This window comes from Dysidea avara, chromosome 7 (assembly GCF_963678975.1).
Source record: "Dysidea avara chromosome 7, odDysAvar1.4, whole genome shotgun sequence".
Classification (NCBI taxonomy): Eukaryota; Metazoa; Porifera; class Demospongiae; order Dictyoceratida; family Dysideidae; genus Dysidea; species Dysidea avara.
The window spans coordinates 32,878,463-32,902,389 of record NC_089278.1 but is presented as its reverse complement, the minus strand read 5'-3'; the positions used below and the strand labels follow the sequence as shown (position 1 = coordinate 32,902,389).

Below are 23,927 nucleotides of genomic sequence, written 5' to 3'. Positions count from 1 at the left end.
AAGTTGCTATGGAATTTTAAAAAATTATTTGGTGGAATTTAAAAATTTATTTGATGGAATTTTCTACTGACTGACTAAGTAACTGACTGACTGATGCCTTCAGAAAAGAGTAACTCGATAACGGCTTAGCTACGGGCTTGATTTTTCACTGTTCGACGTTGCTTCAGCCCGAGAGGTGCCTTTTGACATACCGCAGTACATACAATGAATTCTTCATGGACTTACCAGTGTCCTCCTTTGTGTCCCATTCATCTTTGCTGACAGTGAAAAGTGTCAATTTGGTGGTAACACATGATGGCTTCTCTTCATAATGGAAACCATCCGTATTTTTCATAGTAGCTATTTTGTTAGCAGAGGTGCTTTTCATACAGTTCTTGATTCGTACTGCTGTGTATTGAGTTGAACATAGCCAAAAACGAAGCGTATTGGATACTTCACTTTCAGCCAGATGATAATTGATACACCTGGGGCGCACGGCGCCATTTCTTTTGGTATGTGGGGATTGTAGAGGTGCTTTTTGAAGGGTTGTTGACTCAAAATGTTGTGCAATGGGTTGAACATAGCTGACCACAAAGAGTAATGGATACTTCACTTTTCAGACAATTATTAATATAGCTGGGCCACACGGTGCCATTTCAGATGTGGTATGCGTGGGTTCACCAGTCATAATAATTATGTACAAAAAAGTTAACAAACAAGTACACAATAAATTTTGGAATTTTCAACTAGAGCAGGGACCATAGCACTTCAGTAAAAGTACTGAAACAAGTTGGAGTAGTCCATGATATTAAATCACAGTAAAACAATAAGAAGTATTATATTCCTACTGTGCATTTCCATTTTGGTATCTTGAACACAGTAGGGATATAACACTTCTTATTGTTTTACGGTGATTTAATATCATGGACTACTCCAACTTGTTTCAGTACTTTTTATTGATGTACTATGGTCCCTACTCTAGTTGAAAATTCCAATTTTTTTGTGTATGTATATAATAGTGTGCTTATGATCTCTTTTCACATAGCCACTACTTGATTGTGATAAGCTCAGAATCACTGGAAGATACAGAGGATATAGAGGACATGGAACTGTTACCAATTGGTCAAGATAATGATCACCCATATTATGTCACTGCCTCTGTGACATACAACAGGTCCCTCCCATTGGTCACTATTGGTAGTGGTAGTGACACTATTGATCCAGTTACTGGAAGACATTTTTATAATGCTCCACTACACAAGGAACAGACATACTATTATTTTATCAGAGCATACTCTGCAGCTCACACTAGTGAAGTATGCTTATTTTTATATTGTGAACTGTGTTTATATTATGTTCTCTGATTATCATATAGTATCCTTTCTTTGGTACCAGCAGAATATCACCTCCAATTGGTAAGTATAACTATTGTTCCATAATATACATACCTAAGAGACTGATTATTGAAATTATTGTATCTATTTCAACTGGTGCTGTGAGAAGTGTCTAAATTAGATCTAGTAGCTGTGTAGTCACAATACAGTACAATATAAATAACAATACAGAACATGCTCGTACAAGAAACCTTCAGTAATAGCACTAGCTTTTGCCCTCATTATTACACTGCCTTAAACAGTTTATAAAACAGGCAGCTACACTGTTTCATATTGATTTCTGTGATTGTGTAATCAATGTATCAAGTTATGAACATGACTCTCAGTACTGTGATGCTGCTGGGGTATTGCAATATTCCATTAAATTGATGTGCACTACACATTACTAATTTCAACATTACAGGAGTAATATTAAATGACTCTACAATCAGACTAGTTGGTGGTAGTTCATATTCTGAAGGAAGAGTAGAAGTGTTGTACAATGGTGTATGGGGAACAATATGTAGTGATGGATGGAACGTTGACAATACTGAAGTTGTCTGTAGGACACTTGGGTTTTCAGGTGCTAGCACATTCTTCTCATCATCATCTCAATATGGACGAGGGAGTGATCCAATATGGTTGGATAATGTTATGTGTAATGGAAATGAAGCCAGCTTGGTGGAGTGTACCTATCCTGGTGTTGGGATAATAGAGGATTGTACACATGATAAGGATGTTGGTGTGAGGTGTAGTGGATTCCAGGGTAAGGATAACTTGATTGTGTATAAGTATGCATGCATTAATGACCAGTGGCTTGAGGTGTGTGGCATTTTATATGTGCTTCAATTTGAGGAATTAATTTGTCACCTAGATATACCTGTGAGACTGGTAGGAAGTGGCTCACACAATGAAGGTAGAGTGGAGGTGAACTACAATGGTGAATGGGGTACAGTGTGTGATGATGGATGGGATGATACTGATGCTGGTGTAGTGTGTAGACAACTGGGATTTGGATCATCAGGAACAGCAGTGTATTCAGCTAGTTTTGGTCAAGGATCAGGACCCATTTTGCTATCTAGTGTTACATGTTCTGGAAATGAAGCCAGTATAACCAATTGTCTACATCTTGGGCTAAACATTACTAGTTCTTGTAGTCATTCAGAGGATGCTGGAGTGATTTGTAGTGGAATCATCGGTATGGTGATGCAGCATATCTATAAGCATACGTATATATGTGTTGCTTTTTTATTATAAAATAAATTTTGCATGTAAAAACTTGGCAAATATTTTCTTGAAAATTGTTATACTGCTATAACTATGGGTAGCTATCTAACTATATGAAATGCCTAACGTTGTAGAGAAGCATTATTTCCTACTACTGCACCAGTGCTCCTAAAAGTGAGGATACTCTAATAGATCAGTTACCCTGCAGGTAGCTAGCTAGCTAGTTGTTTGGGTTATAGCCAAGTATTATTAATACCTATTTCACTTGTAGACATGTACAATCATCTGCTGTTACAAAAACAAAAAGAAGTCAGCTTTCTTATCAAAAACTCCAAGCTGAAAATAATGCATGAAATAAAGCAATTACACTATTTTAAGAGTGTTATACCAGTAGTTACACGTACAAAATTTCACCTCATAGATAGAGGTATATCCATGACCTTCAAGAGTATCCAGTGACCTAGATAGTGCCTATAAAGATTATAGATAAAATTAATTTTATTGTCGAGGTTGGTTCTATCACAAATGATTGCATCCAGGTAATGGGTAGAAAGTGTCAGAGTGGAACAAATGGATACAAATTATTAACAGTACTTCAGCCAGGCTTCATCAGCTGTTCCAGACTATAAGAGCTGTAAACTTGTGCTGTATTTGCTGACAGAACTTGTAGTAAACTGTTGTGTTTTCTTGTGACCCACAATGGGCTAGCACTGCTGATTTGCAACTTGCTCAGTGAATTGCATTACCTCTTCAAGCATATAGGCTAATAATACTACTAGCAATCTTTTACTAAACATGTAGCTCTATTATAAAACAATTCCAAGTTGTAACAGATTGTAAATAAAATTGCATCATCTTACTTATGTAAACACTTGTGTTGGTGTACTGCCTTTTTAATTTCATAACCAATAATTTTCTTCTTTAAAATGATTCCCTATATCCTTGCAGCCATCTGTCAACACATTTTTATGTTCCTGAAATTGTTTTATAAAAATGCATTTGTACCCTCGTACACCTGTACATGTCATGTTATAGCTAAGTCTAGACAAACAACACCTAAAGTACAGTACACACAGAGTTGCTTTAGATTTTGCATTTTGGGGGTACAATCATCAGTTTTACTATTTTATTTCTAGAGAATTACATTAGACTGGTAGGAGGCAGTTTACACACTGAAGGTAGAGTGGAGGTGAACTACAATGGTGAATGGGGTACAGTGTGTGATGATGGATGGGATGATACTGATGCTGGTGTAGTGTGTAGACAACTGGGATTTGGATCATCAGGAACAGCTATTGGATCAGCTTCCTTTGGTCAAGGACCAGGACCCATTTTATTGAATAGTGTGACATGTTCTGGTAGTGAATCAACACTGGCCAGTTGTGGTCATCTTGGAGTTAATGTTACAAGATCTTGTAGTCATAGTGAAGATGCTGGAGTGAGATGTACTGGAGTTGTACCAGGTATCATATTAATTGGAAATGTCACTAATTCATGTACCAGCATAATATCAATGGCAGATCCAGGATAGGTTTTTTACCCCCCAACCCCACTTCACTTTGTGGAGAAACCATAGCTAGGCTACTTATTTTTAATTAAAATAACTACTACACTTTAGGTCAGGCCTTGTACCTCATGAAAATATGCACATTTGACTATTACAAATTCACCTAAAACTAAAGCGAATCAGTCAAACTAGCTATGAAATTGTTGCCCAGCACCTTTGTGCGTACTAAGCGCCTCTAAAATAATTATTGTGTTGCTGCTTTTAGAAACATTAATATAGCCTTTTTAAGACTTCGCAACAATCTGCAAAGGCAAAAATGGCAAAATCAACAGTGAGACACTACAAGAGGTGATCATTTACTGCTTAGAAATGCAGCAACAAGAGAATCTGGCTTTCCCCAACCATTTACAACTCAGCCTGTTTGTGCCCCTCCTCTTGCCAGCTCCTGGATCTGCCCCTGTGTATGGTTTTATCATCAATGCAGTGGTAAGGAAAGCAAAAATTATTGCACTGTTGTCACACCTTTTAATCACTAGACTGACCTGCTATGTACCGTGTGTTATGCAGTTATTTATATATGGTATATAATTTTCTAGTGTTACCAGTCAGAGTCAACCACACAGGACTACATACTGTTAGACAAGGAAGAGTGGAAGTGTTCATTGATGGTATATGGGGATTAGTGTGCGCTAATGACTGGGACACATTTGATGCTACTGTGGTTTGTCAAGAGACACATTTGGGAACTAATGGTACAGCTTACCAAGTGACTAATAATGATAGTGGAACATTGTGGTTAAGTGGAGTTGGTTGTATGGGAAATGAATCTCATCTCTCTCAGTGTCCACACAATGGCATTGGAGTATTGGATAACTGTGATCAACTGTCAGCTTTCGCTGGAGTGAGATGTTTTGGTAAGACTATACCTTTCTCTTTAGCATAAAATAATCTCTTTAACATAAAATAAAATAAATAAACTATTTCACAAATTATTTCAACTACATATAAGCATGTGTCACTAGTACCAATTATTTGCCTACAAAGTTTGTTTATAAATTGTTTCAGGACTTTTGTATGAGCCATGCAGCTGGGTGGGTAAAAACAATGGACCCGACCCGGGGACCCATGGGAATCCAACTCTTCTTGGAATTTTATACACTTCACAATATTTTATACTTGTACTAGGTACCTCTGCAAGTAGTTTTGCATGGCCAATCCACTTTTCCCCCTCATGGTGTCTCGCACCTCGGTCTTACACGATGTTTACACCAATTAGAAATTATGAGCGCTTCTGAAAATGTGTCTGAAGTTAACTGCATTTATTATAGGTCACTTGCTGTTTCCCCACAATATTTGTTTACACAATGTTTCTAAACTTTAGTAGCTAGGTGACATAATAGACTAGCATGCTCATTGTGCAGCAGGCAAGCAATTACTAGCTAAGCAAGTTCCAGCAGTTCTTCATACGTCATGGTGCATTTGCACAATGTTCCTAAACTACTCTAGTAGCTAGGTGGCATAATATACTAGTATGCTTACTGTGCAGCAGGCAAGTGGTCTATAAATGCTGTCAGCTTCAGACACTTTTTCAGAGGCACTTACAATTTCTAATTGGTGTAAACATCGCGAGGGGGGGAAAGTGGATTGGCCATGCAAGACTACTTGCAAATGTACCTAGTACAAGTATAAAATACTATGAAGTGTATAAAATTCCAAGCAGAGGTGGATTTCCGTGGGTCCCGGGTCCACTGTTTTTACCTACCCCTTACAGATGTAGTTTGTGAGGTAAAGGACTGGATAATTAGCAGTATTAAAAGCTTTCTGCTACGCACTCACAGCATCTTCATGATGCATAAACCACAAGAAGTAATCAGACTTTACAAGCAGGACATTAAAGTTTATTAATTTATATACCACTTTAGCATGGGTATTCAAAGGCGCAGCTCGGTGTTTGACTCGCATATTGCCCGGGCAATATCAAGATATTGCCCAGGAAATATCATGGGAAAGCGGTTTGCTTGATACCCAGCCAGTTCAAAGAATCGATGTGCTTTGACTCATTATATTGAGCGACATAGAGCTTTGTATTGGGGGACTCATTTTTGTAGTAGTTGCTAAGCTTAGCACATTTGTTAAGATAGGGTAGTTGGTTGTTACTAAAGGTTAATGAAGGCATAAACTAATTGTTTGGGTGATTGTGGATGCGTATTTCTACCCACCGCGTATCAGCCTTTGAACAGACCACGGAACAGCAAAGCTACTACTGCTACGTTGAAATAGGTTAGTCACTGACAGTCCTAAGTACTTAACTTAATATAATAACTTACTTACTGTCCCAATAGCAAAGTTAGTTGGCTTAACTTAGTACAAAAATGATAACAATATAAACTCCATCCCACAATCGCAAGTTTTCTAACATTGTGTGTTGAAGCATAGTAACGTATTAATGACATTTTAACGTATGGAGAACGTTTTGATGGCTATTAGCCCACACTATTAAAACCACAATCGATCTTCAGATGCTACTGTATAAAACAAATGGGATGAGTTCTTGTTAGTTCTTTCACCTATTAGGTGAGTGCGCCCCAAGTGATATATATCACTTGTACCATGGCTGCTTGGGATTTTGCTGACATATACACCCTTCAGCCCTCGGGCCTGCGGCCATCGGGCTTTGGGTGTATATATCAGCAAAATCCCTCGCAGCCATGGTATAACTATTACATATGACTAGATGATATCACCATAACTGAACATAACTGAAGCATTCGATAACACATGTTGTGACAGATGGAACGTTATACAATTATTCATTTGGCAAGTTCTTTGTATACATTTATACATTTTAAGCCCTAACCTTAATGATCACAAAATTATTATCTTGTTGCTTATGTACATGGTTATTCCATACAGGAGGTGTACCAGTTATCACATCACCACCTCAGAATCAAGCAATTGGGATTCTTACTGGTGATGAAAGTGTGACATTTACTTGTCTTGCTGATGGAGACTTTTTATCATACTCATGGCAAAGACAAGGATCACAATCACCTCTCAGTACTACAACACATACACTAGTAATATCAGGAGTAAGAGAAGAAGACAGTGGTAACTATCGGTGTATTGTGGAGAACAAATTTGGACAGGTGTCATCTGATTATGCTTCACTTGATGTTACAGGTAGGGAGTTTGGTGTGTGTACATTGCAGTTGTAGACTTTTATACTTCTCTACTTAGTTTCGCCACCAGCTGTTTCAGTTACACCTAACATCACTACTGGTGAAGTGTTTGGAAGTGTTCAATTCATTTGCTCAGCTACTGGATTTGGTAACCTGTCTTTTGCCTGGTACTTCAATGGTTCTCTACTACAAACATCCAATAACAGTGTAAAGAGTACTCTTACTATCAGTAGAGTATTACCACAACACCAGGGGATATATAAATGTACTGTGACATTAATACAAAAACAGTTGACATCAGACTCATATGGTACATTAGTTGTCAATGGTAAGAACAACAGCATTACATAATTTTTTTATCATTACATAATTTTACTTTTGTAGCACCTTCATTCAGTCCTGATGTTGTTTTAAGACAAATCAGCTCTAATCCATCAACAAACACAATAAGTGTTTCTCTTCCAATAATTGACGAAAGAGATGGCCCTATAAGGTAAGTATATTATGTTGGTTTATATCATTATGTACACAACTGAACAATATATAGTAGTACATTGTATTTGAAAGTTACAAGAGATGAGTCAGTTAAAATAGACTACATTGAATATTCAATAACATGCACAATGTAAACTACAGACGGAAGAATCATTTAAGGCTGAATTGCTAACATAAATTTCTGGAACTATACTATGTTGCAATACACATGCTATTGTCCCTTTAAAATGTGCACATTTTTTACTATAGAAAATATTTTTTGATGCTATACTAGTGGGATAGATAGAAATAGAATAATAGAATAATATGACTGGTATATTAGGGTATTACTGACTGCACTATTAGAGTATCTTAAGTGGTCTGGTCAAATGCAGAGCTGCAAGATCATTCCCAATCAGTCTGGCTTTGGACTTCTAATCGTACTGTATAGTAGGGATCACAAAGGAGTAGGAGTGGCCCACAAAATAAAATCATCCAAAAAACAGCCTCGATTTTCTTGATGATGATGAGGCAGTATTGGTTAGGTAAAACCAAGCCCAAAAAGCTTTTAGATTGACCCAAAACGCTTTTGACAAGTTGCTATGGAATTTTAAAAAATTATTTGGTGGAATTTAAAAATTTATTTGATGGAATTTTCTACTGACTGACTAAGTGACTGACTGACTGACTGATGCCTTCAGAAAAGAGTAACTCAATAACGGCTTAGCTACAGGCTTGATTTTTCACTGTTCGACGTTGCTTCAGCCCGAGAGGTGCCTTTTGACATACCGCAGTACATACAATGAATTCTTCATGGACTTACCAGTGTCCTCCTTTGTGTCCCATTCATCTTTACTGACAGTGAAAAGTGTCAATTTGGTGGTAACACATGATGGTTTCTCTTCATAATGGAAACCATCCGTATTTTTCATAGTAGCTATTTTGTTAGCAGATGTGCTTTTCATACAGTTCTTGATTCGTACTGCTGTGTATTGAGTTGAACATAGCCAAAAAGAAGCGTATTGGATACTTCACTTTCAGCCAGATGATAATTGATACACCTGGGGTACGCGGCGCCATTTTTTTGGTATGTGGGGATTGTAGAGGTGCTTTTTGAAGGGTTATTGACTCAAAATGCTGTGCAATGGGTTGAACATAGCTGACCATGAAGAGTAATGGATACTTCACTTTTCAGACGATTATTAATATAGCTAGGTCACACGGTGCCATTTCAGATGTGGTATGCGTGGGTTCACCAGTCATAATAATTATGTACAAAAAAGTTAACAAACAAGTACACAACTAGAGCAGGGACCATAGCACTTCAGTAAAAAGTACTGAAACAAGTTGGAGTAGTCCATGATATTAAATCACAGTAAAACAATAAGAAGTATTATATTCCTACTGTGCATTTCCATTTTGGTATCTTGAACACAGTAGGGATATAACACTTCTTATTGTTTTACGGTGATTTAATATCATGGACTACTCCAACTTGTTTCAGTACTTTTTATTGATGTACTATGGTCCCTACTCTAGTTGAAAATTCCAATTTTTTTGTGTATGTATATAATAGTGTGCTTATGATCTCTTTTCACATAGCCACTACTTGATTGTGATAAGCTCAGAATCACTGGATGATACAGAGGATATAGAGGACATGGAACTCTTACCAATTGGTCAAGATAATGATCACCCATACTACGTCACTGCCTCTGTGACAAGCAACATATCCCTCCCATTGGTCACTATTGGTAGTGGTAGTGACACTATTGATCCAGTTACTGGAAGACATTTTTATAATGCTCCACTACACAAGGAACAGACATACTATTATTTTATCAGAGCATACTCTGCAGCTCACACTAGTGAAGTATGCTTATTTTTATATTGTGAACTGTGTTTATATTATGTTCTCTGATTATCATATAGTATCCTTTCTTTGGTACCAGCAGAATATCACCTCCAATTGGTAAGTATAACTATTGTTCCATAATACATACTTAAGAGACTGATTATTGAAATTATTGTATCTATTTCAACTGGTGCTGTGAGAAGTGTCTAAATTAGATCTAGCAGCTGTGTAGTCACAATACAGTACAATATAAATAACAATACAGAACATGCTCGTACAAGAAACCTTCAGTAATAGCACTAGTTTTTGCCCTCATTATTACACTGCCTTAAACAGTTTATAAAACAGGCAGCTACACTGTTTCATATTGATTTCTGTGATTGTGTAATCAATGTATCAAGTTATGAACATGACTCTCAGTACTGTGATGCTGCTGGGGTATTGCAATATTCCATTAAATTGATGTGCACTACACATTACTAATTTCAACATTACAGGAGTAATATTAAATGACTCTACAATCAGACTAGTTGGTGGTAGTTCATATTCTGAAGGAAGAGTAGAAGTGTTGTACAATGGTGTATGGGGAACAATATGTAGTGATGGATGGAACGTTGACAATGCTGAAGTTGTCTGTAGGACACTTGGGTTTTCAGGTGCTAGTACATTCTTCTCATCATCATCTCAATATGGACGAGGGAGTGATCCAATATGGTTGGATAATGTTATGTGTAATGGAAATGAAGCCAGCTTGGTGGAGTGTACCTATCCTGGTGTTGGGATAATAGAGGATTGTACACATGATAAGGATGTTGGTGTGAGGTGTAGTGGATTCCAGGGTAAGGATAACTTGATTGTGTATACGTATGCATGCATTAATGACCAGTTGCTTGATGTATGTGGCACTTTATATGTGCTTCAATTTGAGGAATTAATTTGTCACCTAGATATACCTGTGAGACTGGTAGGAAGTGGCTCACACAATGAAGGTAGAGTGGAGGTGAACTACAATGGTGAATGGGGTACAGTGTGTGATGATGGATGGGATGATACTGATGCTGGTGTGGTGTGTAGACAACTGGGATTTGGATCATCAGGAACAGCAGTGTATTCAGCTAGTTTTGGTCAAGGATCAGGACCCATTTTGCTATCTAGTGTTACATGTTCTGGAAATGAAGCCAGTATAACCAATTGTCTACATCTTGGGCTACACATTATTAGTTCTTGTAGTCATTCAGAGGACGCTGGAGTGATTTGTAGTGGAATCATCGGTATGGTGGTGCAGCATATCTATAAGCATACGTATATATGTGTTGCTTTTTTATTATAAAATAAATTTAGCATGTAAAAACTTGGCAAATATTTTCTTGAAGATTGTTATACTGCTATAACTATGTGTAGCTATCTAACTATATGAAATGCCTAACGTTGTAGAGAAGCATTATTTCCTACTACTGCACCAGTGCTCCTAAAAGTGAGGATACTCTAATAGATCAGTTACCCTGCAGGTAGCTAGCTAGTTGTTTGGGTTATAGCCAAGTATTATTAATACCTATTTCACTTGTAGACATGTACAATCATCTACTGTTACAAAAACAAAAAGAAGTCAGCTTTCTTATCAAAAACTCCAAGCTGAAAATAATGCATGAAAATAAAGCAATTACATGTTATTTTAAGAGTGTTATACCAGTAGTTACACGTACAAAATTTCACCTCATAGATAGAGGTATATCCATGACCTTCAAGAGTATCCAGTGACCTAGATAGTGCCTATAAAGATTATAGATCAAATTTTATTTATTGTTGAGGTTGGTCCTATCACAAATGATTGCATCCAGGCAGGACCGCCCACAGGGAGGGCAACTGGGGCATTTTGCCCCGGGCCCCAGCCAGCCTGAAAGGGGCCCCAGGAGGGCCCATGAAGGGCCCCCTGAATACCTGTTTAAAAGATCTAAATACTCTAATAGAGCAGTCACAGTATTCTTCAGAGGAGCAGTGTAGCAAGCTTATAGATAAGGAGATATGGTTGGTGATGGGTAGTTATTGTCATTGCCAGCAGGTTGTGACATTTTTTTTTTTGGTCTTCACCTTACAACTTGGGTCAAGGGTCCCACTTTAACTCTTTGCCCTGGGCCCCTTAATTTCTCTGGGCGGCCCTGCATCCAGGTAATGGGTAGAAAGTGTCAGAGTGGAACAAATTGATACAAATTATTAACAGTACTTCAGCCAGGCTTCATCAGCTGTTCCAAACTATAAGAGCTGTAAACTTGTGCTGTATTTGCTGACAGAACTTGTAGTAAACTGTTGTGTTTTCTTGTGACCCATAATGGGCTAGCACTGCTGATTTGCAACTTGCTCAGTGAATTGCATTACCTCTTCAAGCATATAGGCTAATAATGCTACTAACAATCTTTTACCAAATATGTAGCTCTATTATAAAACAATTCCAAGTTGTAACAGATTGTAAATAAAATTGCATCATCTTACTTATGTAAACACTTGTGTTGGTGTACTGCCTTTTTAATTTCATAACCAATAATTTTCTTTTTTTAAATAATTCCCTGTATCCTTGCAGCCATCTGTCAACACATTTTTATGTTCCTGAAATTGTTTTATAAAAATGCATTTGGTACCCTCATATATACACCTGTAAATGTCATGTTATAGCTAAGTCTAGACAAACAACACCTACAGTACAGTACACACAGAGTTGCTTTAGATTTTGCATTTTGGGGGTACAATCATCAGTTTTACTATTTTATTTCTAGAGAATTACATTAGACTGGTAGGAGGCAGTTTACACACTGAAGGTAGGGTGGAGGTGAACTACAATGGTGAATGGGGTACAGTGTGTGATGATGGATGGGATGATACTGATGCTGGTGTGGTGTGTAGACAACTGGGATTTGGATCATCAGGAACAGCTATTGGATCAGCTTCATTTGGTCAAGGACCAGGACCCATCTTATTGAATAGTGTGACATGTGCTGGTAGTGAATCAACACTGGCCAGTTGTGGTCATCTTGGAGTTAATATTACAAGATCTTGTAGTCATAGTGAAGATGCTGGAGTGAGATGTACTGGAGTTGTACCAGGTATCATATTAATAGGAAATGTCACTAATTCATGTATCAGCATAATATCAATGGCAGATCCAGGATAGGTTTTTTACTTCCCAACCCCACTTCACTTTGTGGAGAAACCATAGCTAGGCTACTTATTTTTAATTAAAATAGCTACTAAACTTTAGACCCGGCCTTGTAACTCATGAAAATATGCACATTTGACTATTACAAATTCACCTAAAACTAAAGCAAATCAGTCAAACTAGCTATGAAATTGTCTCCCAGCACCTTCGTGCGTACTAAGCGCCTCTAAAAATAATCATTGTGTTGCTGCTTTTAGAGACATTAATATAGCCTTTTAAAGACTTCGCAACCATCTGCAAAGGCCAAAATGACAAAATCAACAGTGAGACACTACAAAGAGGTGATCATTTATTGCTTAAAAATGCAACAACTAACAAGAGAATCTGGCTTTCCCCAACCATTTACAACTCAGCCTGTTTGTGCCCCTCCTCTTGCCAGCTCCTAGATCCGCCCCTGTATATGGTTTTTATTATCCATGTAGTGGTAAGGAAAGTAAAAATTATCGCACTGTTGTTACCTACATTCTAAATAGAGAACTATATAGTTTTACTTAAGTGTATTTCCAGCACACTATTTTAATCACTAGACTGACCTGCTATGTACCGTGTGTTATGCAGTTATTTATATATGGTATATAATTTTCTAGTGTTACCAGTCAGAGTCAACCACACAGGACTACATACTGTTAGACAAGGCAGAGTGGAAGTGTTCATTAATGGTATATGGGGATTAGTGTGTGCTAATGACTGGGACACATTTGATGCTACTGTGGTTTGTCAAGAGACACATTTGGGAACTAATGGTACAGCTTACCAAGTGACTAATAATGGTAGTGGAACATTGTGGTTAAGTGGAGTTGGTTGTGTGGGAAATGAATCTCATCTCTCCCAGTGTCCACACAATGGTATTGGAGTAATGGGTAACTGTGGTGAACTGTCAGGTTTTGCTGGAGTGAATTGTTTTGGTAAGGCTATGCCTTTTTTTCTTTAAATTCACATTTTTTTTCTATAAGCATGCACCATTAGTGCCAACTAAGTTACACTTGCCTACAAATCTATAACTCTGTTTGTTTATGAATTATTTCAGGATATTTGTATGAGCCATACAGCTGTTGCTTGCTAGGTAAACAACTGCATAATAAGCAGTATTAAAAGCTTTCTGCTACACTCACAGTTAGTGTTTGCAAAATGCATAAACTACAAGAAGTGTAATTTAGCAATTGGATTAAACCAGCAGGACTTTTTTTTTTTAAATTATTTATTACACAAGTGCTGAAGGTCTGTGGGACACCTGGTCCTACAGCCTGTTTAAAATTGTTACAGAAAGTGTGTTTGAAAAGGTGGAGAAAGGTGAAAAAATCCATGACTGGACCTAGGCGGCCTCAACCTGCAGCCATCCGATTAACACTCGAACGCTTACAGGAGTCTGCCGGGTGGTCAGGATGTTAGCTTCTTGTCAATTTCATTTATATGTATCCAAGGAACTCTAGAGAGTGACTTATTATCTCAAAGTACCCCACGTGGAACCAAATGGATATTAGTGTATTTATTAAGGCTTTACAGCACAAGTGCTGAAGGTCTGTAGGACACCTGGTCCTACAGCCTGTTTAAAGTTGTTACAGAAAGTGTGTTTGAAAAGGTGGAGAAAGGAGAAAAATCCATGACTGGACCTATAGGCAGCCTCAAACCTGCAGCCATCCGATTAACGCTCGAACGCTTACAGGAGTCTGCCAGGCAGTCAGGATGTTTTCTCCTTGTCAATTTCATGTATATGTATCCAAGGAACTCTAGAGAGTGACTTAATTAAAATTATTATACTAATGCATGATTGTATATATATATAGGTAAAAAGTTTATATCACCATAGCTGAAGAATTTGAACACATGTTGTGACAAGCTGAGTGTTACAAAATTGTTCATTTGGCGAATACTTTGTTGAATATACATTTTAAACCATTGTGTCACTAATAAATTGTTCACCATAATGATCACAAAATTATTATCTTGTTGCTCATGTAACAAGGTTTACCCGCGCGACAACGACCTTCAAGTTGATTTAGCAATCATGAATTAAAGCAAAAGTATAGCGGGTAATGAATACAAAACTAGAGAGAGCGAACCACACTCAGCTTGGCCTTATATACTAAAAGATTACATCATAATTATTATTCAATATTATGTCACAGTCTAATTAATCATCATTACATCATCCTCTCCTTTAATGTATGCCCAGCATACTACCAACGAATGTAATTATCATATCTAGTAGGTGGCTGATGAGTTCTAGAAGGGTATCTTCTTGGTACATCTACAACCTCTGTAGATAAATGTTCATCACTTGACTGCTGAGATACAGTTGCACTTTCTGTCTCCTGTTCCTCCACCACAGGTTCCAGCACCCTAGACTGTTCAGAAGCAATTGTCAGTTGATTGTCATTCCCCACACTGTCATCACCAGCACGATCAGTCAATTGATCATCATCCTCACCCTGTACATTTTCATCAATATCGTCATCATCACTTGAATCCTCTAGCATCAAATCAGTCTCTGAATTCAACCCTGACTCCAAGTGGTGCAACCTTGCAGGTGCTGAAGAGACGAAGGCATCATTCCGTGAACCATATGCGATGCTACTAGATTCCTCCCTAATATCTGAAGGGCACAATTTCAGTCGATTAAAATGGACTACCAATCGCTGCCTCCTACCTTGGCAGCGTTGAATCCTATAAGTCACATCAGATAACTTCTTAAGAATCTTGAAAGGTCCACTCCATGGGCGATGCAGTTTCTTACAATAGCCACGAGGAACAACAGATGTATACAACATAACCAAATCCCCCACACTGAAGGGCCTGCCATGCTTCTCATTATCACTTAATGAAGTATTTTCTACTAATTCCTGAAAAATATCTTCAAGAGCAGACAATTCCTTGCCAATATCATGCGACACAGTGGAGACAGATATTCCACTATCTAAATTAATACCATTCACTGACTTGTGATTATCAACAATTTCAACAGCTTCAGACAAAGTGGCCACGTTGGCTCCTGAATATAGAGTTACAGGCTTCCCTGTTGGATTTAACAGACGTATAAATACAGAACTACCACCTTTCACCAGTGCTCTTGCCACAAACAAATCGGAATTCCTTAAATTACACTCTAACACATAACAACTGCTGAGATTCTGGGTACACCAATTAACACAAGCTAAAATTTCCATTTCACTGTAGCTAGGAATTCTAACATTATCTTGCACCTTAACAGAGAAGACACACGAAGACTTCACAGACTGATCATCCACCTCCTGATTGTGGCAGGTTAAACTATCTTGTTGAAACAACTTGACATTACTCTCCTGTTGGGGTGACTCAATATGTTGGGATGACTCAACATTACTACACATAAATGATGTTGCATCACTACCACCAGGGTCAGCTTCAATCCGATACACATCAACAAGGTCAGCTGTCAGTTTCATGTTCTGCTGTTGACAATGTAAGGTGACAACATGTCCAACACCTGTAATTAATTGTTTATGTAACAGATCAACAGTACATTGTGACAGCAAATCCAAACCAAGGATGGCCTCTGTTACTAAAGGTTCAATAACTACAACTGACAGCTGAAATTTCTCACCCTGAATATCCACAGTCACTTCAGCAGATCCAAACACCCGCAACTGACTACCCTCCGCACCCACAAGCCTCTTCTGATTCCATGGCCTTAAATTCTGTCCAGATTCTTTACACTTCTCCCAAGTGTCCTTACGGAGTATAGTCAGGGCAGAACCCGAATCTACCAAAAATACCACTGCACTACCATTTATTGTGGCTGTAACTGAGAAAGACATGCTAGGATTAACAATTGACACAGCAAAGTTAAACAATTCAAATGCCCTTGTCATTTCCCTTGGGGCCAGAGTGGCCTCCCCAAGGGTTGTCAGTTTCCCTGACTCGAGGACTTCTTGGGCTGGGCACAGCCCCTAGCAAAACGCCCTTCCTGTCCACATCTATAACATACCACTACTCTTTGCTTTGCTGTTGTCTCCCGGTCTGATGGGAGTTCCTCTACCCTCCTCTTTGGAGCCACTTGTTTAGATGATTGTTCCTCCAGCTTATCCAATCGGGCCATTAACTGTGTCATCATTTCCAACAAAGTGCTATCATTTGATTCAACACGCACTGGTGCCACTGCTCCAGCTCTCGCAGAAGTGGACTTAATTAAGAAAGACTCACATTCCAAAGTAATACTGACAGCAGCCTCAATAGTTTTTGGCTTCCTCTGTTTCACACTAAAAGCCACCTGTTCGTTATCTAGCTGAGACAAATATCTCTGAAGTGCTAGCTGTTGCCGAGCTTCACCATCCAATGAAGGATATGCCTTGTCTACCAGAACCCTCAAGTCCTCACCAAAGTCTGGCCAACTCTCAGTTTTCGCCTTATATCGCGTCTGAAACTCTGCAAGATACAGATCCTTACGACTTTCGGGTTCAAACCTTTCCTGTAAAGCTTTCTTAGCATTCTTAAACATCGCACGAGCAGTTACAGAAAACTTCTTGTAAGCCATCAAAGCCCTCCCCTTAAGACGAACCTTCAGCCACTTCAACTTCTGTTCTTCATCCCAACAGTTTATCTCCGCAATACTCTCGAATTGGTCCATCCAATCTTCATATGACTCCTCTCCCGAGAAGCAGTCCGGAACTATTACTGGCCTACTTTCAGGTTTGCCCTCTGACTTCGACATTGCTCTCTAGTTCTTGCTATCCTGCCAACTACGCCACTTGTAACAAGGTTTACCCGCGCGACAACGACCTTCAAGTTGATTTAGCAATCATGAATTAAAGCAAAAGTATAGCGGGTAATGAATACAAAACTAGAGAGAGCGAACCACACTCAACTTGGCCTTATATACTAAAAGATTACATCATAATTATTATTCAATATTATGTCACAGTCTAATTAATCATCATTACACTCACATGCATGGCTATCCCATACAGGAGGTGTACCAATTATCACATTACCACCTCAAAATCAAACAATTGGGATTCTTACTGGTGATGAAAGTGTGACATTTACTTGTCTTGCTGAAGGAGAAGGTTTATCATACTTATGGCAAAGACAAGGATCACAATTACCTCTCAGTACTACAACACATACACTAGTAATATCAGGAGTAAGAGAAGAAGACAGTGGTCACTATCGGTGTATTGTGAGGAACAGGTTTGGGCAGGTGACATCTGATTATGCTTCACTTAATGTTACAGGTAGGGAGTTAGGTGTGTGTACATTACAATTCTAAACTTTTATATTTTTCTGTTTAGTATCATCACCAGTTGTTTCAATTGCTCCTAACATCACTACTGGTAAAGTATTTAAAAGTGTGCAATTCATTTGCTCAGCCACTGGATTTGGAGACTTGTCTTTTGCCTGGTACCACAATGGTTTTCTACTACAAACATCCAATAACAGTATAGAGAGTACTCTTACTATCAGTAGAGTATTACCACAACACCAGGGGATATATAAATGTACAGTGACAATAATACAAAAACAGTTGACATCAGATTCATATGCCACATTAGTTGTCAATGGTAAGAACAACAGCATTACATAATTATTTTATCATTACATAATTTTACTTTCTTAGCACCCACATTCAGTCCTGATGTTGTTTTAAGACAAATCAGCTCTAATCCATCAGCAAACACAATAAGTGTTTCTCTTCCAATAATCGACAAAAGAGATGGCCCTATAAGGTAAGTATATATCATGTCGGATATATATATCATCATGTACACAACTGCACAATATATAGCAGTACCTTGTAGTCAAAAGTTTCAAGTTATGAATCAGTTAAAATTGCATGAGTACATTGACTATTCAATAAAATGCACAATGCATAATACAGTTGGAAGAATCATTTTAGTAATGTAAATTTCTGATCTTATAGAACTTTGTTGCAATGTACATACTAATATTCCTTTTAAATGTACACATTTCTACTATACAAAAGTATTAAAAATGTTTGATGCTACAGAAATAGAACCGCTATATTAGGGCATTGCTGACTGCACTATTAGAGTATCTCAAGTGGTCTAGTCAAATGCAGAGCAGCAAGACCAATCCCAATCAGTTTGGCTCTGGACTTCTAATGTAATAGTGTGTTTATAAACCTCTTTACATAGCCACTACTTAATTGTGATAAGCTCAGAATCACTGGATGATACAGAGGATATAGAGGACATGGAACTATTACCAATTGGTCAAGATAATGATCACCCATATTATGTCACTGCCTCTGTGACATACAACAGATCCCTACCATTGTTCAGTATTGGTAGTGGTAGTGACACTATTGATCCAGTTACTGGAAGACAATTTTATAATGCTCCACTACTCAAGGAACAGACATACTATTATTTCATCAGAGCATACTCTGTAGCTCATACTACTGAAGTATGTGTATTTTATATTGTGAACTTTGTGTATGTATTCTCTCGTTTTTATACAGTATCCATTCTTTGGTACCAGCAGAATATCACCTCCAATTGGTAAGTATAACTATTGTTCCACCATACATACCTAAGAGATTGATTATTGAAGTTATTGCATCTATTTCAACTGGTGCTATGAGAAGTATCTAAATTAGACATCTATATCTAACAGCTGTGTAGTCACAATACAATTCAATATATGTGACTGGATTTTGGAAAACCGATCCAAATTGCATATTTGAAAATGGTATGCATAACATGCTTTGATCTTTGGAGGATAATAAGGTCTATAAAATCCACTAAGAGACCTGCTAGTGGGCTCTTAAAATGATTAGAAACCTGCTAGCAGAAAGACCTCAAGCATCACACAAATCTCACTTTCGATCATTGATTTGCAATACTCCCTCCAAGTATATTCAGGCTGATAGCCTGCAGTGGGCGACCAGTCACCCAGGCCAACATGTGGTTAATCACTCTATTCATTTTATAGGCATGCCTAAAATAATTTGATTATGGGAGGTACAATCTAACATTGTATGTACATTTGTTACGATGTATGGAGAAGTCCAGAAATATCATGGAAAATTCTGTTTAGTGCCCATCTGTTTCTAGAGTGCTTTAAGGCTGCTTTCGTTTTCTATTAAACTGTGGATGGAGTTTACTAATACCCAAATAGGTAAGCTTCCTTGTAGAAACATTATTTTGTGCTAAGTGTAATGTGGGTGTGGTCCATATTCAAAACCATGCCTGTTCTTCATGTTACTGTGGTGCCACTGAAGGCGCAACTTGTAACAACTTGTTCCCAGCATATAAATCCACACAAGCTGCTTCTTCAACATGTGTTCTTACACTGCTGTGATGCCATAGGCACTGGCTACCGCTAACCCGGCTTGATATTTATTGATCACTGCTGTTTCCAAGCTGTGCCAGATCCAAGTCTAACTTGTGAAAGGAAGCAGTGCAAGTTTCAATTTTTTCAACACTTCAACAAAAGCACATTCAGCCTTCTGTGATAATTTTAACAATGTAGGACGATTTCAGTACAACATATAACCTAATCCCACAATGACTCCACCTATATACCCATATAAAATGCATACATTTCTAAGTCAGTTAGAGACCACGCCTTCAGATCTTCGTGGATTTTAAAAACCTCACTAAACCTCACTTCACTTGGTTTTTAAATCCACAAAGATCCTCGTGCCAGGTCTCTAACCTACACTTAAAAATTTTGAGATAAATGATTTAAAAGATCTTACTTAGGCCATTACAACTTGCCAAGAGAAGTAAGCATGTATATGAAATTTACACAAGAGATGTATCAATAGATTAATTTTCAGATTACTTCCAGTATTGGTAGCTGCTTGTAGAGTTTCCTGCTAGAAACATCTGAGCAGTTGGATGAGTGAAGTAGTTTCACAAGTGCTCACAAAGGGGTGGGAGGCAGGGGAAAGGTGGTGGGCAGGAGGTTATACTTCAAAATGGAGGTACACCATGATTGAAGTCCAGACATGAGATTATAGGGCTGTGCTGTCACCTTAGTGGTTGATACACAGCAAAAAAAAATACAGAAAATGTTTGTCCAACCATCCACCTGTGCACCACCAGTTCTCATGAAACCAGGGCCAGAAATAGTCATTCACGCTTGTCACACCACCAAGAAAGGACATTTGTTAAAACCAGCCTCAAGTATTTTGAGTAATTCTGAGGGTCAAAGGTAGTAGTGTAGCTACCCACTGGTGGTGTTAGTTTAATTTTTGCCTGATTTGCGATTTGGAATGGTTCTGTAAAATCCGGTAACATATGTAACTATACAACACATTCTCGTACAAAAAACCTTTAGTGTGCAGTCTACCAAAAATTTTCAGTTGTATAGCACTAACTATTGCTCTCATCAAGACACACAGCAGTGTGTTGTGTGGCCCAAGAAGCCGGCGTGCCACACCGTGAGTATATTTACAGGAAGAAAGAAAACGTGATTTTCACACCTTTGTAGCTGTTTCACTATAGAAGTGCCCGCCAGGTAGGCCACGCCACATAACAAATTTGAAGGAAATCTCCCTAGCCGTTTCTGAGATAGGAGTGGCCAAAGTTTCATTTTAATTTCTTTGTTTTGTTTTTTTTTGCCATCAGGGGGTGCCGGGGGCTTCAATCTCTTTTCGCACACTTTGCAAAAATTGCTATAAAACACAAACTTGTAACTCCATTGTATCGATATTTGGCACAAGTAAAGAGCGTATAAAGGTACATTCGCATACCAAGTTTGCTATGAATCTGATAAATATCCAAGGAGTTATGAACGTTTGTTCATGTAAAAATAGATGAAACTTTTGTCACGGCTACAGAGTAAACCGAGTGGAGGAATAACTTGAAAATTCGTGTGTACATAGGCTGATCATCGTAGGAGTGCCTTTTGGTGGTTAGAACAGCAACAGACTTACAGCTACAAAGTTATAAAGCAAAAACCGAGCAAGTGTAAAATCACAGGATCGAGATACTCTAATAGAGCAGTCACTGGGGGGCAAAAAAAAGGTGCATAAAAGATGTTGAAAAAAATGAACTAATCATGACCAGAGTTCTAACCAAGGATCTCCACACCTAACGCCTACATCCTTAACCACTGAACCACTGCTATCTTGGCTGATCACTTCACTTAAGTTCTACCTTATAAATGAAAATTCTAGCTTAATAAGTAAAACTGATCTACCAATAGAAAATCTAGATTGTTCTAGAACATTCCATGTGTGTTCTATTAGATGATTTCAGCGAAAGCAAAAACATACGCTCTATTAGAGCATTAACACCATACTATTGTTGCAACACTTTGAGGCTCAATCTAGTAGCTATTTCATCAAATCTGAGCCATTTTCATATCGATCAGTGGTATATTAACTTAGTTTCGCCCCCAGGTGGTCTGCGAGCAGACTAGTATGACCGACTCGCGCCAATCATCATCATCATCATCATAATCATCATAATAAGTGCTATATGCTAGCAAAACTTGTGATACAACAGCCTGGAAATCATATCCCAGTAAAAGGTGCAGGATTTGGTTTTTGAAAATACAAAAAGAAGTGAAATCTACTCAAAAGCAGCCAACCTGTAAAAAAAGAGTGCGGCCCTCAAAAGCCTGGGTGAAAAAAGTTGTGAAATCAAAGGTGGCGGCCAAGAAATGGCTGCAATGATGTTAATGCTAATAAATTTTAACAATGCACACAGCCATTATTAAAAAATTTTAGCATTAACATCATTGCAGCCATTTCTTGGCCGCCACCTTTGATTTCACAACTTTTTCACCCAGGCTTTTGAAGGCCGCACTCTTTTTACAACTTGGTTGTTTTTGAGTGGATTACACTGTCTTGAACAATTTATAAAACAAGCAGCTATACACTGTTGAATTAATTTCACATAGATTTTTTTGCAATTGTGTAATCAACGTATCACATGTGTATCAGTATTGTGTTTCTGCTGAGTATTGCGATAGTCCATTCATTATGTTGATGTGCACTGCACATTGTTAATTTCAGGAATATTATTGAATGACTCTACAATCAGACTAGTTGGTGGTAGTTCATATTCTGAAGGAAGAGTAGAAGTGTTGTACAATGGTGTATGGGGAACAGTATGTAGTGATGGATGGAACGTTGACAATGCTGAAGTTGTCTGTAGGACACTTGGGTTTTCAGGTGCTAGTACATTCTTCTCATTGTCATCTCAATATGGACAAGGGAGTGGTCCAATATGGTTGGATAATGTTATGTGTAATGGAAATGAAGCCAGCTTGGTGGAGTGTACCTATCCTGGTGTTGGGATAATAGAGGATTGTACACATGATAAGGATGTTGGTGTGAGGTGTAGTGGATTCCAGGGTAAGGATAACTTGATTGTGTATAAGTATGCATGCAATAATGACCAGTGGCTTGAGGTGTGTGGCACTTTATATGTGCTTCAATTTGAGGAATTAATTTGTCACCTAGATATACCTGTGAGACTGGTAGGAAGTGGCTCACACAATGAAGGTAGAGTGGAGGTGAACTACAATGGTGAATGGGGTACAGTGTGTGATGATGGATGGGATGATACTGATGCTGGTGTGGTGTGTAGACAACTGGGATTTGGATCATCAGGAACAACAGTGTATTCAGCTAGTTTTGGTCAAGGATCAGGACCCATTTTGCTATCTAGTGTTACATGTTCTGGAAATGAAGCCAGTATAACCAATTGTGTACATCTTGGGCTAAACATTACTAGTTCTTGTAGTCATTCAGAGGATGCTGGAGTGATTTGTAGTGGAATTATCGGTATGGTAGCACAGCCTATCAATAGACTTAAGATGTTAATGAAACATATAGTTGAAATAAACTATACTTATTGTACTACCTTTAAAATCCATTATGTCAGCCCCTGTTATGTTCACATATCACTGTTGATACCAAATTACTTATTGGAAATTTTGAGTGACATAAAAGTCTAACAGAATTTTACACATGTCTATATATTTGTATCCATGTATTGCTTGCTACCTGGTGTGTGCTTGCACTTTTACGCACCAACTTTAAAGATCCTGTAAAGTACTAAAGTACTTTTGCACTAAATAAGAGCAACACAATGTCTGGACATTTATTAAAAAGATTTGTACTTTGTAGCTGAACCTTTTGGTTTATTACGATTATGTGTCCTTATAG

The 23,927-nt window shown here is 38.1% G+C and overlaps 2 protein-coding genes across 2 annotated transcripts in view; one reads left to right on the top strand and one right to left on the bottom strand.

The window, feature by feature from the left end:
• Nucleotides 1–23,927, top strand: part of LOC136261185 (uncharacterized) — a 149,807-nt gene that overhangs the window by 82,060 nt on the left and 43,820 nt on the right. Inside the window, exons 32-53 of the mRNA XM_066055159.1 lie at nt 1,025–1,295; nt 1,355–1,394; nt 1,777–2,118; nt 2,227–2,550; nt 3,716–4,042; nt 4,683–5,000; nt 7,000–7,266; nt 7,324–7,593; nt 7,650–7,758; nt 9,342–9,612; nt 9,672–9,711; nt 10,092–10,433; nt 10,542–10,865; nt 12,363–12,689; nt 13,390–13,707; nt 17,746–18,012; nt 18,070–18,339; nt 18,396–18,504; nt 18,934–19,204; nt 19,260–19,299; nt 22,770–23,111; nt 23,220–23,543. Coding sequence (XP_065911231.1) covers nt 1,025–1,295; nt 1,355–1,394; nt 1,777–2,118; nt 2,227–2,550; nt 3,716–4,042; nt 4,683–5,000; nt 7,000–7,266; nt 7,324–7,593; nt 7,650–7,758; nt 9,342–9,612; nt 9,672–9,711; nt 10,092–10,433; nt 10,542–10,865; nt 12,363–12,689; nt 13,390–13,707; nt 17,746–18,012; nt 18,070–18,339; nt 18,396–18,504; nt 18,934–19,204; nt 19,260–19,299; nt 22,770–23,111; nt 23,220–23,543 — 5,513 coding nt within the window. The remainder of the gene's footprint in view (nt 1–1,024; nt 1,296–1,354; nt 1,395–1,776; nt 2,119–2,226; nt 2,551–3,715; nt 4,043–4,682; nt 5,001–6,999; nt 7,267–7,323; nt 7,594–7,649; nt 7,759–9,341; nt 9,613–9,671; nt 9,712–10,091; nt 10,434–10,541; nt 10,866–12,362; nt 12,690–13,389; nt 13,708–17,745; nt 18,013–18,069; nt 18,340–18,395; nt 18,505–18,933; nt 19,205–19,259; nt 19,300–22,769; nt 23,112–23,219; nt 23,544–23,927) is intronic.
• On the bottom strand, nt 15,614–17,489 carry LOC136259743 (uncharacterized). The gene is made up of 4 exons (XM_066053263.1): nt 16,773–17,489; nt 16,383–16,728; nt 15,668–16,265; nt 15,614–15,632 (listed from the first exon to the last, which is right to left on the bottom strand). The coding sequence occupies exons 1-4, from the start codon at nt 17,487–17,489 to the stop codon at nt 15,614–15,616; spliced, it is 1,680 nt and encodes a 559-aa protein (XP_065909335.1).